General features: G+C 38.8%; 1 protein-coding gene across 1 annotated transcript in view; it reads left to right on the forward strand.

Moving 5' to 3' along the window:
• Positions 1 to 16,016, forward strand: part of SSBP2 (single stranded DNA binding protein 2) — a 147,299-nt gene extending 131,283 nt beyond the window's left edge. Inside the window, exons 15-16 of the mRNA XM_021381525.1 lie at positions 590 to 688; positions 2,837 to 16,016. Of these exons, the coding sequence (XP_021237200.1) occupies positions 590 to 688; positions 2,837 to 2,866 (129 nt within the window). The 3' untranslated portion in view covers positions 2,867 to 16,016. The remainder of the gene's footprint in view (positions 1 to 589; positions 689 to 2,836) is intronic.

Genomic DNA, 16,023 nt, shown 5'->3' on the forward strand with positions numbered 1-16,023 from the left:
CTTAACTCAGCTGCCTATAAACTCTTTTATTAGGTGCTCACAATGAAGTGGTTTAGCACATCCGTGTCTGACAACATTCCTGATCTATTTGTGAAACTATTCCAATTAACTGCACACTGTGAGCAGAGACCCTAGAAAAGGGCCTTGATTTGTGGGGGTCTGTGTTTACTGTCCACATGATGACCACTAGGTGTGCTTTCAGAAGTCATGTATATCAAGACACAGGATCATAGACTTCACTGGATTTGGCCATACAAATGAACACAGTGCCAGAGCTTACTCTTAGTCTTGCTGAAGTCATTTATAGTTTTTCCTGACTTCAGTTGGAGAAGATGGTGGCTATAACCTTGAAAACAAGAATTACAGGTAAATAGTTGTTCCTTTGGGGCCAGAAACATGCCTGTATGGGCTGAAATTAGTGACATAAGAATGCAGAACTCAGCAGTCTTATCCTTCTTTGTAAGTCCAGTGCATTGTATAGTGTGCTGTGCTGTTCTATGTTGTAGTTTCAAGTGTGTGACACTTCACGAAGCCTGGAAGTTAACTGGTGTTCAACAGTTAATCTGTGTTTTAAAATCTTATTTAACAGAACTCTCCGAGTAATATGAGCATGAGTAATCAGCCTGGCACTCCCAGAGATGACGGTGAGATGGGTGGAAACTTCCTAAACCCTTTTCAGAGTGAGAGCGTAAGTATTTTTTTATGGAATTGTTTTACTTTGGGAACCTTTGTTCCTGATATTTTGTTTAAAAAGAAAAAAAAATGCATTCTGTGTTCAGGAATGGACATTTATCAGGTGCTGAGCAGCTTAAGTACAGAGTTAACAGATCTTTATATCTCAGTGTTTCAATTTGTGGTTGCTCAACCTTTGACTCCTAAACAATGTGTTTTACACTGCAGGAATATCTTCTAGGACAAATTCACACTGAAGTATATAAATAAGGGCACCAGATCTCGTGTTGTAAGGAGGTAGTATGCTCTCAGAGACATAAAAGGCAAAGGTTCCCTCTAGTGTTCATTCTGGGACAAATGGTGTTTTTTTTTTTTAAATGGAGACCACTTAAGGCAGCAAAACGTGGTGTACAACACGTTGCAAAGTATTTTCCTACTGCTGTGCCAGAAGCTGGTTTCTAAATCCACATTTAGGTTCCTAAATAGAAGTGGCCTGATTTTTCAGAAGTGCTGCGTGACTTGAACACTTCTATTCTTACTGGAAATCACTGCTGCCAGGAGTGAGTGCAACTTCATTAACTACGCCAGTGGTGAATTTTAACTTAGAAAATATGAATGAACAGTTCCTCTTAGATCACAGAACAGACAAACTGCATGGCAAGTTTAATGGGAATCAGATTTTGGGGTGTTTCGTTATTGTTATTATTTACTTCTTTGAACAGTGAAAAGGAGGACAGAGCAGTTTCTACATGTTAGTTGTTTGTATCTCCATAAAGAGGGCATATTGTCAAATTGTTTAGAGTACTGGAGGAAATCAATTTGTACCACCTAAATGGATAGATGTTTTAAAATCTGCCAAAAAAGCACTAGGCACAAAACCTCCATTAAATGTGATCCTTGGTCACAGTAATCTTTGACTTTCAATTTGGCCTACTTTCCTTAATTGAAGTCAGAACTTCTTTGCTGTTCACCAGGAGTTTTGATAGGGAGTGGGGAGAAGCTCTTGGCTTATAATAAAGTAAAACTGACAAATAAGCACTATTTCGCCTTTAGATTCCTTGTCCAAAGTGATTATCCCACTGACATTGACTGGTATACAGGAACTCATCTGAACAAAGGCTTTTCTTTAAACAGTTGAGTTGGTCTCCTTCATTGGCTATCGTAGGCGTGCTGGCCCACTGTGAGAATGCTCAGCACAGGGTGGGAGTAAGTCCCAAAGTAGAAGAAACATCAGAAGTGTTTTACCTGAGTAGTCCATTCTGTGCGGTCTACATGACAAAGACCCATGCTGGGTATTCGTGGACACCTGGAAGCAGCCAACTCAAAGCTCTAGCTTTGACAGCTATTTTACTGCCTGCCTTGTTTTTGCAAAAGCAAATAAATCTCTCCATTTCTTGTATCAGTTTTCATTACAGTAATATTTCTTGCATTTGAACATTTTTTAAGCTGATTGAGTTTCTATAGTCTGCAAGTCACAAATTAAGTATATAGATGCAGTTCTTGTAGGCATCGTGCTGTGCCATTGATTATTTGTAAAAAAGTACTGCTAACTTGAGGGCAGCTATAACTTCTATAAGGGCTTCAGTTCAGCTTGTGTTAAATTAATAAGTTAAACTGGTGACTGAACTTTCAGTTCACATGAAGAAGAGTGGCCACTGATTCAGCTTGTCTCCTAAAGTCGATAACACTGAATAATAGAGACTAAAAGCGCAGCTGAATTCCAGTCAGGCATATCTGCACGCCCTTCTTCCCATCAAGTAATAAAGAGCTCTCCAAAATATTTACGTGGTTCAGCTTACCACAAATGCGGCTGCTCAGCTTGAGGCTAGCTCTCTGACTACCTAAATCCCCAGTAGCCAAAATCAATCAGGAGAAGGTCTGGAAAGCATCATTGAAATATTGCCTCATCACATCACTCAGGTAACGCTGAAATAATCTTTGAGTGAGATGACTCGATCAGTAAGAGCTGTATTTTTACATAATGAATGAAGGGTAATAGAAATTGTGATCCTGCAAATTGAACTACAAGCCTTTGCACAGGCTATAGTACAAATGTAGGAGAAAACTCAAAGAACACATTGACATTTGAACTCTTTGGTCCTGAAGTGGTTTTAGTTACCTGGGTAAAAAATGCTTGTTAAAATGTGAATTCCTCTTTTTTCAGTACTCCCCTAGCATGACAATGAGTGTGTGATCCGTTAACAAGTCTCGTCCTGAAGACCACAGTGAGTTGGCCCTCTTCAGAGAGCTACTACAGAAGAAAATAATTCATCCCAGTGTACAGTCTTAACAAAAGGATCTCAGACACAATCAGACCCACCATTTTTTTTCCTACCATCTCCCCTGTTTTTTCAAGAAAGTGGGTCCCAAACATGATTGAGACAACTGAGTGGCATAACAGATCTGCCCATGATGGAACTGCAATTATCTGTGTATGTACATGCAAGGGTAAATGTATATGTATGTGTGTGTGGCACAGAAATACACACATACATATATAGCCCTGCAGGACATTGTAAAATATTATCACATGACATCTTAAGTAGAAATGAAAAGTAGGGACTTATATTCCATCTTTTTTTTTTTTTCACGTTTACATTCTAATTATTAAAATTTGCTTGCCCTCTCCCCTCCTGAACTGTTTTACGTTGCATATATCATTGCTTTATAAGTTATTTTTTATGGTGAACTCATTTGATAAATTCTGATTTTGTAAATGTCTGCCATTATGGATAGGAATAAAATTGCTTATAAGAGCTTTCATTAACTTGTGTTTGATACCAGTTACATACCCTGTGAATCACAAACTGTGTTGTCTCAAGAAATAGAAGAAAGCTCATTTTACTTTTGTGGAGAAATTTAATAATTTTCACCTAATTTGGTGATTTTTTTAATACTTTGCCTTTAAAAAAAAAAAGAAGCACTGAAGGTTATTTTTCTTCCTTAATTGAAGCCTAATATCTGCAATATCTATTTTGAAATGGAAGCCTGAATTTGATACAAGCTTCGCAGTGTATTTAGAGTACTATAAAGTTACTGTATGTGAGCTCCAATTGCTATAGAATCTAGCAATAAAGTGTCAGGGCTTATTCTGCCTTTGGGAATGGATTTTCTATTTAGCACGATCCTCCATAGGGGTGGTGGCTAGTGGAAATATAGTAGAGTCCTTATTAATGAAACCTGTTCTAACAATTTATGTTTACGTTTCCCCTTTTCAGTGATTCTCAACTGAATTGTAACAATCCATGGTCTTGATGACACAATCTTCCAAGCCCATTGAGAAAATCAGGTCACTCTGGTACATGAATTCACCCCCCAAACCTTTCAGTAAGCAGCCATTTTTGTGAAACAAAATGAGGGAGTAAATTTTTTATGACTACTCTGTCTTGTGAGGGTCTTACCTGTTGCCATGAACAGAAGAGGAACAAAGGTCTGGGGTATTTTATGAGGTCAGCATATTAGATGTGAAAGCTGGGGATATAATGGAGAAAAGATGTGTGGTCTTTAAGGAAGAGCTTCTGGGAATAGGCCCATGTCTCTTTAGGCAAAGCTCTAAAACCAAGATTGCAGTAAATTTAGTTCCTAGTGACCTCCAGATCCCCCAAGAAAATGGAAGTTTTCAGTTGTGTAGTGGTTAAAATGTTGATGACCAGCAATGTGAACACAAAGTGGCTGCACTAAAATTTATGCCACAGACAAAAACCAAAGTCCACTTTGGACTTTGCAGATGGAAGAGCCACTTAATAGGAGGAGCACTTCTGGACAGACTGTGTCCATGCAGTCTTGTAAGGGGATATTTTTTCATAAATTTGTGCTGAAGAATTGTATGTAGTATGCTCATTGTGATGGCAGATGCACATAAAGAATACCAGAATCTCATAACACATTTTTATTTTTATATATGTTATATATATGTGAAAATAAAAACGTATACATATGCTACTCTCTTGTTAGGGCTGTTAAGGATGAAGCTCTCGGAGGCTTAAAATTATGTTAAAATATCAAAGGTTTTCGTGGCGTTATTTTTTAGTAATAATAGCTACTTTATTAGCTGTAATCTTGAACTAGATTGTCATTATATTGTTTTGTGGACTTTATTCCCAGTGATTATGAAGGTTGAATTAATTTGCTTCTCTTAGGAAAACATTTTGTTGCTGTCTAAAAAGGTGCCAGAATCCCCTATTGAAAAAAACATAAAGCAAGATCTAATTTCTTGAGATCCTTCACCTTTGTCACTAATAAGTTTCCCTGGTTATGTCCACAGAGCAGCCCAGCTTCTCCCAGAAATAGTGCAAAGTCCAGGCACCCTTGCAGCTTGTAGTTGACATCTGTATTATCCTTGTTAGTAGCCTTCCAAGAGCGATTCTAGGACTCTCTTTCTGCCCAGTTTTAGGCACATGATGTCATTGCTGCTGGATTAAGGTAGATGAATATATCTGGACATCACATGCCAAAACCCTTTCATGCAGCAGGTAAGTATGCCCTTGAGTGAGCTTGTGACCTGAGTCCATCTGGGGTCTGCTGGGTGCCTTGGAGGGAGCCCCTGCAAACCATCACTGAGATTGCAAGACAGTGCATGTTGCCACCAGAGCTTCTTGCACTGGCAAAATTGAACAGAACTGTGGCTTTGTATTAATCCAAACTCCTTTTTTATTTTTGCTCCTGAATTTGGCATTATCTTCAATAGTTTAACTTATTGTCACCTGTTAAGGATAAAAGTCTGACCATTAAATTAAATCTATGCATAAAGCAGTACCCTTTAAATGGAACTGCGAGCACATGTTGAATATTGTTATCAAAATAATGTTGTCCTATTGTATATGCATGAGCATAACATCCTTTCAGACACATATTTTTTCTTCTGTTCTTTTGAACAGAAGTTCTTTTGAACCTCCTTTCTCTGCAGTTTTTCTTGTTGCCAGCAAATCTTTGTTTCCCCTTTACATTTCATTTCCCAGACATTTGTGTTAAATTAAACATTGTTGCATCAATCCTGCAACATTAATGTCAGCAAATACACTGTTGGTTTCAAAAGGAACAGAACTGGGCTGTGCTTCTGGTAACCTTTAACTCTGTGCCCTGATACTTCAAGTTACTAGGTATGTCAGCCCTTCTCATAACTATAGTCCCACAGATGAGTGGGACAGAAGATGTGCAAGCTTGCAAAAACGTAGATTTGGGACATTTGATTGAATAATTGGTGAATATCTTGTTATTAGAATTTTAATCAGACATAAAGTAGCCTAATCGTCTTCCTTTTTTAAGAAATGCTTGCATTCTGTGCTTTACGTACATGAGTGAAGTTGTAAATAACTCATTGCTCATTGCTAAGATCAGGTGATTATAACCATTCTGGAACTGAACCTGTAGAAAACAACAGTATATGCTAAAAGCTCAACTTATAAATTACAAGTATCCCACTATTTTTTAAATTTGCACAGAGATTTTTCTTGGTCATTTGTTTTCTTTCTTTTGCTTATGATCCTTGTAGGATTTTCATCATATAAAGGAGTATTAATATGGTAAGAAAGATTATTTCCAAGCACTGACTTACTACGCCCATTTATGTTTCTAATGCACTAAATATCAATGTGTAATGTAACTGCTGTTTTTATCTCTCCTTATGCAACAGCATTGTTGATTATGTCAGAACTTGTCCAGCTCTGGGAGAAATACTGTTCTCAGTGATGCCAGGTAGTTTTTCCACACTGTGTTTTTAGATAGATTTCTTGCTTTCATATAGAAACAAATAGATAACAATTTAGCAGATGGATCTTTCAGGCAAGGTCAAAGTAAGGCTTTTTTGGGGGAGTTGGACTTGATGATCTCTAGAGTTCCCTTCCAACCCCTACAATTCTGTGATTCTGTGATTTTTAAGAACAAGTGATGAAATCTTAGAACTGTAGAAAGATGGAAATAATTCCTTGGAACTACAGAAATAGGGTCTCTCTTACCATCAGAACACTGGCAAAAATTCTGGCCTTGTAGAATTCAGCTGGAGCTGGGATTCGTTTTTTCATTTCACAGTGAAATCAGTACTTTACCTTCTGCATAAATAGGAGCTTCCATACCCAGATTTTATCTCTATGTCTGAGTCTTGCATAGACAGGAATGGGGTTTAAGGCAAGGAAGAAGCTGTATGAATCACTAGTAAAACATGTAGCCTGATGTAAACAAGTACCATGTATTTGCATGCATGGGTTGCATTGCTTCTTAATTGCCTAAGCACAAGGAAGAGCTGCAGTTGCACTTGATGTTTTGGGAGTTGGTGCATGCAAAAGACAGCAATAATGGTGAGCCAGGCCTTTGACACTCTTTAGGCTGCCCAAATGTGCCCTAGGTTGCCTTGGGATGACAGGCATCTGAATGACAGGCAAGTTCCAGAAGCCAGGCCACCCATGTATCACCTCCTCAGGGAGAGTACTGACCACCAGGATGACTGGCTCACTCCCCTCTTGAATCTGCAGAGCACAATGCCCCACCTCACATCTCATGTCCTCTGGAGGCATTCAGCCCTTGTTCTCCCTGTAAAACACGAGGAGAGAGATACAGGCTAATCATTTATTTTAAATAAGTGAAAATAGGAAGAAGGGAATAGAGCCTTGTCTCTGGAGAGCAATTCAGAATTGCTGCACTGGGGCAGCTTCGTGAACTGGCCAAAAATCATTTGAATTTTCCCTTGTTCTGTGGTTAGCAAATGAAATACTGCATTTAAAGAGGATTTGGAATTAGATGGGAAATGTAATGAGAGACCAGCTGTTACAGTATTCAGTGCTGAACATTCTACTTTACTAGTTAAAATGAATTTTCAGTTGATAAATGTTGCAGTGATTTCTCCTTCTCAGATCAGTTAATTATTTTTAAGCATTATCTCCTGTTCTTAGTCATCTCTGATCCAGCGTTGTTGTTGGTAAATATGGACTGAGTCTCCAGAATTTGACCATATATGTTTGCATTTGCAGAATATAAAAGAGGGTTGAAAGATATTAAAAACAAAACAAAACAAAACAAACAAACAGAAAAAACCTGGTAATTTTTTTTCTTTATTTCACAGTGAGTGAGTATAGAACCACAGCTTCTGTCCCAAATGTGCTTGGGTTTGGTTAGGCCTTCAGGAAGGGAATCCTAGCAAAGCACATCTGTTAAATTAAAACCCCCCAAAACTGTTTCAACAGTGACAGCTCATTTTTCTTTAAACTGATCACACTAAAGATCTAATTCAGGATGTAATGACACACAACATCTATAAAAATTGAGTACACTCAAATGTAAATGACTTCGATTTAAATTTCAGTGTGTGCAGCTCCCTCTGCTTTCCAGACACTATTGGCTCCATCCTATAAGCTGCTGTTTGTGCCAGTTGTCCTGCTGAAACTTTGATGAAACCACTCAAATAGCATCATTTTTCTTGTAGGATTTTACCCTGACCTTGGTGAAATGTAGAATTTGTCTGAGGTGTGACATTATTATATATTGAGAAAAATACAAAGGTTCTACTGAAATTACCAAATTGTTGTTTCAATGTGAAAAACAGAGGAAAAAATCCTTAGCTAAATTACTGATTTGAGTACATGCATGCAAGTTGTTTGCCAGCACTGTCATCTTGGAAACAAATGACAGTAACAAATTTAGGGAAGATAAATGGACTGTCTACTCAACAATTGAAATTCTGATCCTGCAAACACACGCACATTTGTTTGAAATAAAGCCTACACATGCTTAATTTTAAGCAGATTTAACAATACAAATAATATCCTTCAGAAGAGTGAGACTGCTGAAATGCCAAATCCATGCTGAGCGTGGACAGTCTAGAAGTCTTCCCCAAGCCAACATTTAATCTCATTTTACTGATTTTGCTGGTGCATGAACACATTTATGTGCCGATAGTACTAATATGTGGAACAGATATGGCTTTCTTCTGTTTCTTATTTTATTTAATAGAGCATTGTTCACTACTATATTAAACGTTTTTGTGAACTTGTCCTTTCATTTTGCTTCCAGTCATGCAGCCATAGTTTCCCTCAACACAGCTAACAGCTTTGCAGTTTTAGTCTGAACTTCTCTTTGGTCACTGTTCTTCATCTGAGCCTAAAATATGTAAGAAAGCCTCTCATGTAATGGGAAAACTTGCCATAAAAATGTGTAAGGGTTTTCTCGGGTACATGTTTTCACGTTTAATAAAAAGACAATTTTCAGTTATGATTTGAAATGGTCACTTTCTAGCCACTATTTAATATCTATGTGCAAAAGAAGTCAAGAAAACAAATGACTTTTTTTTTCTTCATTTGAATTCAGCATGATAAATACTTATTGAAAGACACGTTTTTGGGAAGCCAGACCAAACCAAAATTTACTGCCTAGCTGCTATAAATAATACAGGCCTTCACGCTGCATTCTCCTTCCATATCCCTAAGAGCACGTTGCCTCACATCCAATGCACACGGCTCATCGGGCCTGTGTGGGGCCTGGCCATGGAGGACTGGGTGGCAAATGGCCTTCATATCCAGCTTCACCTCTCCAAGGGAACTGCTGCATTGTGCCTGGCAGCTAGGCCTGTGGGATCCTTGGGATTTTGCAGGGCTGGAGCAAGAGGCTTGGTTTTTCCAAGAGAAGGTTCTGGGAGGTTGGGACTAGTTTTTGGAATCAGTGCAGAAGGTGTTTTTTGTTTTGTTTTGCTTTGTTTTTGTTTGTTTGTTTGATTGATTGATACACACATTTCCTCAGTACCTTGGGTATGTTAGGAACTAGATCATACAGTTTGGAAGTCTGGTTTGTTACAGAAGTATGTACAGCTCTTCAGGGTAGGAGGGAGTTATAACAACACCCATGGCCAAACCTATGTTTGTCCCCATAGAGTGAAATCGTCAGCAGTCCCTTCTGATGTGAATAGTTGTTAGTACAGAACTTTGCTCCTTACCACAAGGAGCCAACTCATCCTCTGGATGAACTGGAGGTTTGTAGGCTTTATTTCTGTTGTTTTATCATCATGCTTTCTTCCCTCCCATTTGGATTTTTCCATTAAACGTACTCTGCCAGATGTTTGCACAAAAACAAGAACAATTTGCCCAATAAACACAGAAAGTTGCTCACATCCATAATGAGAGTCCCACTATTGAACATTTATTTCATTACAAACATTGTGGCTGTGCAAGATCCCGAGAGCTGTTAGTGTTCAGCATTAGAAAAGTTAGCTTCTTTCAGGCTTATTATGCATTAGGCAAGATGACTTCCAGCAATGACATAAAATAGCTTGAAACAGAAGTTGATATTTGCTGTGCAGAATAGAGGAAAAATAAAATCCAAACAGAGCCTACATGACTGAAATAGGATATTACTAAAGCTGTAATTTCTAGGAGAATTTGAAAAGTACGTTAGCTGGCAATAAGCTTTCATTTACACTGACATTAAAAGTTAAGGAAAAGAAAGCAAGTTCCTAAATGAAATAAGGAGAGGGAGAAGTGGCATGGGGACAGTGCGAGCTGGAAGTTTCTGCTGAGAATCAAGTAACTTTCTGAGGGGAGGAGACAAAAGGAAGGCATACAAGGAGCCCTTTTAGTTCTGAAGTGGCTGTCTGAGAAGTGTATATCAGCATGCCCTATATGTTTAATGACCAACTGTGAAGCCTTTTTTTGTGGCAAGTATCCCCTTCCAAGAATGTTGTAGAACATCTGATTTGTGCATGTTTGCCTAAAACAACAACAACAAAAAACAACACTAAAACAGCTTTTTATGGATTGCCATACATGCAGCTGGAAAACACTTATTTCTGGTGGGGAGAGGAGGAAGATTTAATTGCATATTTTATGGAATTACTTAAAGCATTGGTAAACTGTTGTCAACTTTGTTCACACTGCGCACATATTCTTAGTAGCCAGCTGATGGCATTATTACCTCAGCAGCCCTTGGTCTGTAAACTCCTGTAGGTTCTGTGCAAGAAACCTTGTTGCTATTGCTTAATACTATAAATTCCTGCCCTGAAGCAAGAGGTGGCTTTGATTGTGCAGCCATGTGTACTGTGTACTACAACAGTACCTGTTCTGTCATCAAAACTTGCTGTTCACGTCTAGGTAAACCTTTGTTAAGCACGCTTAGTGGTTTCAGGACTTATTTCAGACAGCAGGATACATAAGCTGCTAGCAGAACCATTAAATCAAACACACCCTAAGAGAATCTGGCCCAGTTTGCAGCCTGGGTGAGGGCCTGGGACCAAGTGCATCTCGCAACCAGCATCTCGCAACGCCAAGTTGGCTGTGTGTGCAAGCTGCGGCTGGGAATCTGACCCTGTGGGCAGCACACACCAGGTTCTCACCTGGTATATCAAAGCCTCTGCAGTGGTGCCAGGACAGAAACCCAGAACTGGCAGTTGCAGTCAGGGAATGCTCTCTGTGCCCTTGTCACCAGCTATCACTGGCTTTACATAAGGCAGTCTTTTAAGGATAATTTAATTCTTTGTTTACTGAGAAAGAAAAACAACTCAATTCTGTATTTTTTAATTGGCATTTTATGATGCACAGCAAAGACATGAGACATATACACTTTCTTTGCTGGTTTCCGACATCAGAAACTCAAATGCTGTCTTGATGGAAAGGCTTCGATGTGATGGGGAAAAAATGAAAAGCTGCAATGCAACCTGAGAAGGTTGAGGGGGATTCCTAGTCATTTATTTTTTAGTTTAAGTGACTAGGATGACCTTTTGAATAAAGGCCGTCTTTGTTAGTGACTTTACACCTTCACCCATTCATGTAACACTCTTGTTCCTCTCACCTCCAAGCCCATCTGTAGATAAAGTCCTTGTGTTTCTAAGGCCAAAATTCTTTTAAGGTCAAAAAATAGAGAACAGGGCATAATCCCAGTTAATGAAAACTGCTTGCTGGCCACATATAAACAACTAGGCAGGTATGTTTTTGACAAAGATTGACTTTCAATATCACAAGTGAAACTAACATTGAAACTCCAGTCTCTACAAATAAAGAAAACCATAGAAATTTTCCAGGTCAGCTGGAATTAAATTTGTCAATCTAAATATAGATATAGAAAATACATACAAAACACGATGCTGCCTCTGACCTTAAGCATTAATACTGGTTGTATCTGGGGTCTCACAGATTTTGTCAGTGCAGCTGTATTTCTCCTCAGTGAGTGCTTGACTTCCATTACTGACAGTTACAGCAAAGAGCTAATCCGTGGCATACCGAAAGAGTTTGAAAGCATGGCAATACAAAATTCCCTCCGCATTGTAAATATGCAGATGTGTGTATGTTGCATTAGGGCAAGTAGAAACTCCAGCTGCAAACTTCTTTAGAACTTGCGTGTGACTTTTGAAGGCAGTCTCTTGGACCACTTCAAATGGGCAGCAGGCTGTGCCAATGAGAGGTCCAACAAGCTGCTTGACAGTGGTACCTTTCCAAATGGTTAAAGGTCTTGCTTAGGGGAATCATAACTAGTCCAGCTGCAGCCCTTAGAAGCAGTTACACCACACATACATCTTAATTTGAAGCTTATTGAATGTGTCAGAAAACAGACCTGCACCTGAAGGGCTCCCTTCATTAACAGTACTTTTTGAACAAAATGTCCAGCTGTTTTCCACAGCTGTTAAGCTGCTGAGAGGTTTGGTGGAGTTAGTTCTGTGGTACCTAGAGACAACAACCTGTGCCTGTGTGCAGAGATCCTTCTCACAGGAGGTGCCTCTGGCAGCCAGGCTGGTACGTCTTTGGGAATCCCTGGTGTCCCAAGAAGCCTGTTTAAGAACCAAACATGGGAAACAAGGTCACAAATCAAGCTTCACTGCATTATCTTTAACTACAAAGTGATGGAGTGCACGGTCCCTGACCACAAGGCATGTCTGGGTTGGAGCCTCAGACAGTGCTCTTGCAGACTTGTGTTTGGTGATGGTAATTTGATACCACCACACCAGACTTGGTTTGTTTCCACACTGGTCTGATTCAACCTACCCTAAATTCAGCCGCCTAAAAATTACCAGTCTTAAGTTTCCACCTTGAGTCACAGGAAGGGCAGAAGCAGAGATGCCTCTGGAAGACTGTATGATGGCATCCATTGCCCTCTCCTGTGATAAATCCTTATTGCTTTTAAGACCATGCAGATGGGTTTAACACTTAGCTTCACATCCCTTGAATGGGCTGAAATGGGAAAGAATAACAGCTCCTGAGAATCTGAATCCATGTGGCTTCCAGATGAGTTTTTGAATCCTTCAGTCTCAAACATGTGATTTCTGCCCCATAGTTTGCTGTTGTCTCCTTCTGTACTTCTTTTTTTTATATATATATGTATATATATATAAGCAGGGGTAACTTGAATTAGCTTGTTAAACATTTCTGGAAGGTTTATCCCTGCCCTCCTTTATTTGTTAAATGGGCTCTCTCATTCTTTGTCTGCACTGATTCATTCATTTAAAGCAACATATGAAGAAACCATTGCATAGATGAATCAACACCAGCAATAGCATATGCTGCTTTTAAATTCAGCTGTGAGGTTGTAACTAAGATATTAATGTATATACTTTCTAGGGATGACTAGATTCCTTTCCTAAGAGCTTTCAGGAATGAATCTAGAAGCTCCTAATTTAGGATTGTGAAAATTCAGGTAGTAATGGCAGTATATGGGGATTTTTTGTACGCTTTCTGTAAATGTATATAATTTCATATGCTGGTTTGGAGATAAGGAAAGTACCCAGTTTCAGATAGACCAGATTTTTGCAGACAGCATTACTGTCTGGGTTAGCAAAGCCCATCTAGGTTCCACCTCAGGCTTGCACCATACACCTACCTTAATTGTCACCCAACTTGGTATCTGTCTTCCTTCATTCACCATGGGTACCAAGTCAAAACAATCATACCACTTCTTGTTGCAAGCTGAGGAACAGCTGAGGTTTAAAAATATGAATGTTGCAACTTGCGCCTTTTCACCTTCATGGAGTGTCCACATTGTCTCAGCTGAGCCTCCAAAGACCGGCTGCCTCCAAAGTTGCCATATAATTTCATCACACAAACATAGGTGTAATTTATTTTTAATATTTTAATGAGTCTAACAGCAGCGGTATTAGTATGTTTGCTGTATTTTCAGAGTTGTGGGCCATTCGGTGTTGAAAATGATAAGCATCTTGTGTAGCTATGAATAGAAAAACTGAGAAATGCTTCTTATGATATGCTAGTACAATCCCTGCTCTGCTGTTTGGTATTTTAAGTGCTGAACTGAACCAAAATACTATCTTCGAGAATTACCCTAGACTCATCCCTCCATGATTTTTCTGTTCCTGCTTCTGGGTCCTTAGTGAATTCTGGGCCGACAGTAAAGCAGTGGCAGAAGTAACTGTGGTAGCCACTTGTGGACAACTTTTCAGATGCATACAGCCATTCTGTCTGTTGCCTGATACTTTTGCATTTTTCTCAGTGGATCACCATATTCTTGAACATCTTGATGGGTTTTGTCAGCCATGGAGGAGATGTGGACAAGATTAGCACCCGGGAAGTGTTGAAATGTAGCGAATAATGAGCTATCTTCTCCAGCAAGCATTTATTTTTAGTGCTTAACTTTCAATTAATGTTTATATTTTCAGTTATATTTTATCATTCAGTATCTTGAGGTGGTTTGAGCAAAATATATGAATATATATAATTTACAAGAAATATAGGCTTGTATTGTGCCTTTGTAATTCTCTTCAGCTTCAGTATCTATAAGCTACGAGCGGACAAACCTTTGGGGTATTCTTTACTACATAGTAGCTGATGGCTTCATTAATACTGGCTATTTGAGTCTTCTGGGTCTAATGTTTATGTTTTCCCAGGTGAAAACGCCATAGTGTTCTCCACCAGACATAAGCACAATGACATATCACTGCAGTGCATGCTGTCTCTTAGCTTCTCTCTACATGTGCTTGCATGTTGAAAATTTAGAAATGCTGCTGTATAAATTGCTACCTTGTTTACCCAATACAGGTGTTTTCCTGCATCCCTTGTTTGCTTGAAACTCTTATTAACACAAAAGTTATCATTGGCTTGAAAGAGAGTTGTGGATGCACAAAGGATGCAGGGAGCAACTCTTCAGTAGTTTACAGGCTGCTGTGCATTAATGTCTTCTCAGCAAAGAAATGTAGCATTAGCAGTGACTTCCTAGTGAAAACACTGAGCGTGCTTATCACTTAAGACTTTAGGAAAAAGCGTCAGACTGTGTAATTGTATCTCATCTAACTTAGACACCTAACCAGTAACATTTGATGAGGCGTGAGCCTCACATTTAACTATGTTTGATCATGACTTACCAACCAATGCAGAACTGAAAGGTGAACAGCCATGTTTTAGTATCACAGCTACACAAGAAATCACGAGTTTTCATGAGGTTCTGTTCTGATTTTGTTTCCTTATCTCTAAAGCATTTTCACTGTGGAAGTATTTTTCCATCCAGTTACCTGAGGCTTCCTTTCACCAACCAAAACAGTCTGTAGCCTTCTACACTGTGAAAGGCAAGCTCTGTGGAGAAACATGGGCTTTCCGCTTGCCCAGCAAATTCGAAGAAATTTCATCCAAGCCATAAAAGCCTTTTATGTTATTCTGTGTTTGTGTAATCAAAGCAATTCAGGATAGGAGCCTCGGTAATGAAGAGGTCTCTCTGTCCTCTGTTTTACTCTCTCTCTGTAATTTGTAGGGATTTAAGAGTTATTTTCTCAAGGCTCAGCTGTGTCTCTCTAAACCAGCGCAGTCTACGCATCATGTGAGATTCAACTTAATGGGGATAGCATTTGAACGTTTAAGATTTACTTTTCATAGCATGGAGTAATGTATGTCCCTAGGGACATGGACTCTTGCAAACAAGTCTGATACCAAGGATAAAAAATCAAGATGGTACCAGTACATCAGACTCTGTACTACAGTGGGTTTTTTAGCTTTTGTCATTTGTATTTTATTTTGCAGGAGAGGAGTTGGGGAATCTCAGATCACATGGGGGATTTTAGAAGTATATCACTCAACAATCATTTTATAAAGTCTAACTTCAAAATGCACTATGATTTATTACAAAAATATATTTTCTTCTGTTTGCCGACATGGTTGTTCCACTTTGTGATAAGTTAAACTAAGCAGTTAATTTGTTGCACTGCCTAGCTGCATGAATTCATCCAGTGTACGTATGTACCTGTGCAGCATTACTTTGGGTTTTGTATTTGAATTTGCAGTATTGATTATTATTTTTGTAATTTACTTTGCCTCTGTTATTGGAATTGTAGTAAACATAATTTATACATATGATTTTACAACTGTTTTGCAACTGAAAAGTCTTCTTTAAATTGTAAAGTTTTATTGATGGATACTCATTAAAATGGTATAAGAATTATATTAACAG

The sequence above is a fragment of the Numida meleagris genome, chromosome Z (genome assembly GCF_002078875.1).
Source record: "Numida meleagris isolate 19003 breed g44 Domestic line chromosome Z, NumMel1.0, whole genome shotgun sequence".
NCBI lineage: Eukaryota > Metazoa > Chordata > Aves > Galliformes > Numididae > Numida > Numida meleagris.